Below are 6759 nucleotides of genomic sequence, written 5' to 3' on the forward strand. Positions count from 1 at the left end.
GGAGTAACTTTGCTTTGTTCTTTTCTCCCTTTCTCCCCTGCTTCCTGCCCCCAAATCCGCTTGCGGGTCTCTAGGGAATATGTGGGCCCAGTCGTGGTCCAACATTTTTGACTTGGTGATGCCCTACCCTAGTGCCACGAAAGTGGATGCCACCCCGGCCATGCAAAAACAGGTCAGTGCGTTCAAACTCTTTGAGACTCTGCTCTTGGGAACCCCTTCTTCTGTCTAGGTGATGCTGACTTCCCTTCCCCCGGGAAACAGTTCAGGTCTCAGAATAACCAGCCTGAATAACTGGGCCTGATTCTCCTCACACTTATGCAGCTCAGGAACCAGTAGGATACTCTGTTGTAAAATTGGAGAGAATCAAGATAGCACCTTGCAGAGAAATTCAGAGTTCTTCTGCTGGCTCCACCTGGTAACCAGACCAGGTGGGTCCTATTAGCTCCACCCTGGGTTGAAAAGGGGCTGAATCTCCTTTGCCTTGCACCTTGTTCCAGCATTCCCAGCTGTGCTAAGTGGGTGAAAATCACTCCCAGCTCAGTATGTCAGCACCCCCCACCCATGCACCGGTGTAAAATAACTATATAAGGTGCAAAGCAACATAAGCAGGCTCTTGCTGTCTGTGAGGCAGATGGAGGTAGGTATAGGCACAGAGGGTCCTACAGGGACCTGCTAAGCTCAGGAATAAACAGACTGAGGTTTATATTTCGTGTTGCTAATGGCAAGGGGGGGCTGTATGGGCCAGGAAGTCAGTGCTGTGTTAGGTACAAACTGGAGCCACTCCTTAGAGCTGTCCCAGAGCCTCCTGTTACTGAGCACGTCCTAGACTGCAGTCCCCTGCCCCAAGAGATAATCCCTGAAACTTTGACCTAGCGCTGTCTACGCTGGGGGTTTGGTCAGCTAAACTACATCGCACAGGGGTGGATTTTCACCCCTCTGAGCAATGTAGCTCTGCCAGTTCCCAGTGTGGAACCGCCCTGAGTCCCTCCTTCCTGATGGCCTGAGATTCGGAGGCGAGAAGTGCTGCCGTGTTACTGGCCCTGGCTTCCTGCCTGTCTGCCCTGGACCGTTCCTGCTTCCGGCTCCCATGTGCTCTCTCTGCTGGCTGCACAGGGCTGGACCCCGGAGAGGATGTTTCAAGAGTCGGATAAGTTCTTTACTTCCCTGGGCCTGATCCCCATGCCGCCAGAGTTCTGGGCCAAGTCCATGATTGAGAAGCCAGCTGGCCGGGAAGTGGTGTGCCACGCCTCTGCTTGGGACTTCTACAACCGCAAGGACTTCAGGTGCCTCCAGGGACGGGGCTGGGCAGTGCCCCAGGCTGGCACTTGAACAGAGCAGAGGGGTCTTAGCAGAGCGATCGCCAATCCTGGCAGCTCCCTGCCCCCTGCTTTGATGTCTTGTCTGTTTGCCAATCCTCGCGGCAGGGCAGGCTGTTCCTGCCCCTAGTTGGAGCAGGATTTTGAGCCCTGGCCTAGGGCCGCAGGCAGATTGACTCTGTCAGTGGCTGGGGACAGCAACACGGAGCCACACTCTGCACCGGGGTGTCAGTCCAGCCCCACTTCAGGCCTGCATCCCTGCAGGAAGCCTGCTCCAGCCCTGGGAACTGCTTGTTGGTGGGTACGTCCACCCAGCTAAAACAGCCCACGGCAGGGAGTCTCGGAGCCCAGGTCCAGGGACTAGCGCTGTGGGGCTGAAAATAGCCGTTGAGGCTCCAAGACCCTCCAGCCTTGCTGGGTTTCAGAGCCCAGGCTCCAGCCCAAGCCCCAGTGTCTACATGGCTATTTTTAGCCTGGCGGTGTGAGCCAAAGTCAGTTGACCAGGGCTCTGAGACTCGCTGCCATGGGGCTTGTTTGCTGCAGATGTAGCTGAGGAGAGCTGCAGCTCGCTGTCTGGGTCTCGCTGTCTGGGTCTCGCTGTCTGTGCTATCTGTCTGGGCACATCGGGTATTTCTGTAGCTTCCATCGTAGTAGTTTCTTGCTTGCTTTCTCCCTTTCTCTCCCGCCCCCGTCCCCACATTAACCCGTGTGCGCGCTCTCTCTCTCTCGCCCCACGTTCCAGGATTAAGCAGTGCACGGTGGTGAACATGGACGACCTGATCACCGTCCACCACGAGATGGGGCACGTCCAATACTTCCTGCAGTACAAGGACCAACCCATCTCCTTCCGCGACGGGGCCAACCCCGGCTTCCACGAGGCCATCGGCGACGTCATGGCCCTGTCGGTCTCCACGCCCAAGCACCTGCACAGCATCAATCTACTGGATCGAGTAGAGGACAACAACGGTGAGCTGGCCAGGGCCCGGGGCTCGCTCCCCAGAAGTCAGCGAGCCTGGGAGGGGGCTGGGGGCAGGCTGTCAGCTGTTGGTACTGAGGGCTGTTGGCTGCTTATCCAGCTCTCGGCTTAGAACTTTCCAAGGCCCATCAGAGGCTGCTGATGTCGATGGGCTGCTGGCCAGTGGGGGTGGCGAGGGATCTGCTGGACGCGCTGCCTCGCTGACCTCCCATCCGCTCCCCGTCCTTTGCAGAGAGTGACATTAACTACCTGATGAGCATTGCCCTGGATAAGATCGCCTTCCTGCCCTTCGGGTACCTGATGGACCAGTGGCGCTGGAAGGTGTTTGACGGGCGCATTCAGGAGGACGAATATAACCAGCAGTGGTGGAACCTCAGGTCAGTCGGAGGTGCCGGCCTGGCACTGGGGACACATCCAACTGCACCCCTGGGCAGCAAAGGGCTCCGAGCAGTTCTCTGCCGCGTGAGGTCCGGTCTGGGGCATCTACCCATCTCATTGCAATGTAGGATGCTCGCCTGGCAGTCCTGTCAGGTTCCACAGCTTCTCCCCTCCCCGACCTTGACGAGGTCTCTGCTCTCACCAGTCCCTCTTTTGCTGTGTGCCCCCTCCCCTGCTCACACGCAGTCTCCCTCCCGTCTTGTGGAGCTGTGCTGGCTGGAGGTCTCTAACCGCTGCTTTCTCCTCACCCCACCGTGCAGGTTGAAGTACCAGGGGTTGTGCCCGCCTGTGCCCAGGTCGGAGGATGACTTTGATCCTGGCGCGAAGTTTCACATCCCGGCCAACGTTCCCTATGTCAGGTACACAGGCATGCCTCTCCTACTGACTCCCTTCGCCTTTGCTTGGCAACGAGCCCGGCTCAGCCCGTAGCCACTCATCTGACCTGGGCGGAAGGGCCGCAGCGAGAGGGGGGATGACGGGGTGGGCAGTGGGTGGGCGTGGATGATCCGGTCTGTCGATACCAGACCCGTCCAGCAATGACAAGAACTGCAGCCTGGGGGTCACCTGTCTGTCAGCCATGTGCACAAGGAGCCAGGGTGCCCTCGGGAGCAGGGCCGGACGTGGTCACGGCTTGGGGGCGAGCCCTCCGGAAAGGCTGGGGTGTTGTGGGCAGCAGTGGTGATGCTAGCCGTTCTGTCATTCATGTTGGAGCTAAACTGCCGTCTTGAGGTCTTTGAATGATTCAAGGGCTTTTTGTCAGCCTGGGGAGGCTAACTCCAATGTTCTGGGCCACTCCCAACTGTAGCCATTACACTCCTGGGCCCTAAACTCCCCCTGAGGTCGATTGGGAATACAGCGGCACCTAGGACTATTGACATCTGTATGTCCAAACAAGCACTTGAATATAGCCCCATGTGGGTGACCGCCCGTCCCTGACTGGGCAGGACCGTCCCGAATGCACATTTCAAGTCCCGGTTCTAGGCTGGATGACTCCAGGACAGCATTTGTCCCGGATTCCCCGGGGCACTGCTCTGTGCCTGCCCGAGGCTCAGGTGGTGCCAGTCTCTTTCTGGTGGGATGGGGGGGGCTGAGGTGGGCTTAAGTCCCCCCCTTGCTGTGAGGCACCCCCTGCTTCTCCTCTCCCCCCCATCCCCCCGAAGCCCTGGCCCTGGCCAGGCTGGAAGCCGGAGCTGGGCAGTAGGAAGAGCCACCCAGGGAGCCTGGGCTGCTGTGAGGAGCCCCAGACTCTCCATCTGCCCTGGGAGGCATGCCCTGGGAAGTGGGGACAAGGGGCAGGGGCTGCTCTCAGGCACCTTGGCCCCACACCCAGGGCTGGTGGAGGGTCCGGGGCTCCCCACAGCAACCCGGCTTCCCTGGACACCTCTTGCCACTACCCAGCTCCGGCTTCCAGCCTGGCCAGGGCATGGAGCCTCTGGGAGAAGAGGAGGAGCATGGGGCAGGGCCATGGAGTGGGGCGGGGATCCTGCATGTGTCCTGTTTTTGCATTTTGAATCTGTATAGCATGCTGTATAGCACAGTGCAGGGCTGGCTCTGAGGCCTGCTGCTCCACGGACTCTCAGACAAAGCACTTGCGTGTCCAGGTTCCACCTGGCCTGGAAATATTTGATGTGGCCTGACGAGGCCCCAGAGTTGTTGGCCAGCCCTGCTCACGTTCCCTCCAATCCCCCAATCCAGGTACTTTGTCAGTTTTGTGATCCAGTTCCAGTTCCACCAAGCCCTCTGCAAAGCCGCCGGTGACACAGGGCCCCTGCACAAGTGTGACATCTACCAGTCCAAGGAAGCTGGAACCCTGCTGGCGTGAGTATAGCAGCCGGGAGAGACCCAGGGGGTCCTCCAGAGCCTGCGTGCCAGGAGTAAGAATGCCAGGAGGCCAGCACAGAGCCTGCCCTCTTGGATGTCTCCTGATGGCCTTTTCTGGTTCCCGAGCCCCAGTTTTAAATCTCTCCTTTAACACCGGGGACGTTCGCCTGTGTGATGGGAGAGAATGTGTAGGGCAAGTGACTGAGGGCCAGGACTCCTGGGTTCTATTCCCAGCTCCCCAGCTGACTCAACAGGAAAGTCACTTAAGCCTCCTGTTCTCCATCTGCAGCCCCAGCAGCTTCCCAGAGCACTGCAGTAGTGACTGTTTGCCAGGTGCTTTGAGATCCTTGTGCCGCACGAGGACAAAGGCTTACAGCCAAGCGGTGGACATGCTGGTCTCCAGTACCTCTGCGTTCTCCTCCGCCCCACCCTGCCGGTGACGTGGTTGGCTCTAAGGCCCCTGTGGAGTCCTGGCTGGCTCCAGGTACAAATGCTGGGGTCTGCGCCCTTCCCGGCAAGGTGGTGAAGTCAGGAGGAGCAGCTGAATCCCCCCAGTTATCTCCGTGGATGCATCTGAGCCAGTCAGGAGCAGCCACTATTTGAACGGCGTTGGCCGCACTTGTGGGAACGGACTCGTCTTCCGCTAGGGCAGAGGTCGCCAAACTGTGGGGCACGCCCTCCAGTGAGGGTGGGGGTTGAGAAATCTTCCAGGGGGTGCGGTAGAGCCTGGGCCAGCCCCCATGGGGAGGGCAGGGAGGGAGCGCCACTCAGCCCCACTCTGTCCCCAGTTCTGCTCGGCCCCCAGCTTCCGGCCTTGACCGCAGCTCCGTTTCCAGCCTGGGGTCCCGACCATGGCTTGGCACCTGGCTGCGGCTTGGCACCTGGCTGCAGCTTGGCCCCCAACTCCCAGCCCCCGGCTCCCAGCCCGGCTTCCGACTGCAGCTCCACTCCCAGCCCTGGCCTGGCTCCCAACTGCAGCTCCCGGGGGGTGGGGGTGGGGGGGCATGGATAGATTCCATTACTGGTAAGAGGGCGCCTGACAGAAAAAGTTTGGGGACCACTACACAAGGGAGATATGGTGCAATATCAGAGGCCACTACTAGGTGGCACCTTGATTTCTGCAAGGATGAAGTCTGGTTTTAAGGAAGAGCCCCCGCCCCGCCCCATCCCCCAGGAAAAGCAGACATAACCCTTTCACTGCTGTATAGATCTGCAGCGAGACTGCTGTATGCCGGAGCAGCGGGTCTTCATCTGAGCGACGGTGCCCTGTGTCTGCCCAGCCCAGTCCGGCCGGTTAAATGGCCTCCCTCTCCAGTGCATCTGCCTCCTGGCTCGCGCCCCATTAAAGCCCCCGGCTGAGCCTCAGCTCTCGGCGTTAGTAACGGCTTGGCCTTGCCTGCGTGCGATTGTCGCCCCCTAGAGGAGGCCTTTGGCACAACCCCCAGGGGCTGCCTAAGGGTCTGGCCGCACAGCTGTGTGGTGACGCCCCTGAGCTAGCTTGGAGGCGGACAGCACAGGTCCCAGGGGACGTACTCGGGCACCAAAAGCAGCAAAGCCACCCGTGCGAGCTAGCTCAGAGCTAGCCGGGGCATGCCTCCATGTGCTGCAGTCACCCCCCTGACCGCCGCGTCGCCAGCCCCTCACGGGGACGGGGCGGGAGGCTGGGGCTGTTTGCAAGTGCAGCTTCGGCACCCGCGTCTGCCGCAGCAGTGCCTGGAGCAGCTCGCTCTCGTCGGCAGGAACGCCATGAAGCTGGGCTACAGCAAGCCCTGGCCGGAGGCCATGCAGCTCATCACGGGGCAGCCCACCATGTCGGCTGATGCCCTGATGACCTACTTCAAGCCGCTGACGGACTGGCTGATCCAGGAGAACACCAAGAACGGGGAGACCCTGGGCTGGCCCGAGTACAACTGGACGCCGTATGCGGGTACTTCCAGCAGAGGGTGTGAGAGAGTTCTGCCCCGCTGGAAACGCGGCGCATGATGTGGGAAGCTTGGCTTGGTGCTCTGACTTCCACCAGCACCATTGTTCCCAGCTGGCCCCACTTGCTGGCAGGCTCTGGGGAGAGACCACGAAGTGAACACGTCACTGAGACGGCATTTCTCCCCCTCTTCTCTCCCCCCACGTGCAAGGGGGAGGGGCTGCAGGGCTGGGGGAGGAGCTTGTCCTGCTGCTCTGTGCAATTCAGTCCCCAGGGCTGTCAGTCGT

General features: G+C 60.2%; 1 protein-coding gene across 1 annotated transcript in view; it reads left to right on the forward strand.

Moving 5' to 3' along the window:
• ACE (angiotensin I converting enzyme) overlaps nt 1-6759 on the forward strand; it is a 59536-nt gene that overhangs the window by 51168 nt on the left and 1609 nt on the right. Inside the window, exons 18-24 of the mRNA XM_073326207.2 lie at nt 75-172; nt 1114-1283; nt 2059-2282; nt 2525-2669; nt 2991-3089; nt 4426-4548; nt 6291-6478. Coding sequence (XP_073182308.2) covers nt 75-172; nt 1114-1283; nt 2059-2282; nt 2525-2669; nt 2991-3089; nt 4426-4548; nt 6291-6478 — 1047 coding nt within the window. The remainder of the gene's footprint in view (nt 1-74; nt 173-1113; nt 1284-2058; nt 2283-2524; nt 2670-2990; nt 3090-4425; nt 4549-6290; nt 6479-6759) is intronic.

This window comes from Lepidochelys kempii, chromosome 27 (genome assembly GCF_965140285.1).
Source record: "Lepidochelys kempii isolate rLepKem1 chromosome 27, rLepKem1.hap1, whole genome shotgun sequence".
Lineage (NCBI taxonomy): Eukaryota > Metazoa > Chordata > Testudines > Cheloniidae > Lepidochelys > Lepidochelys kempii.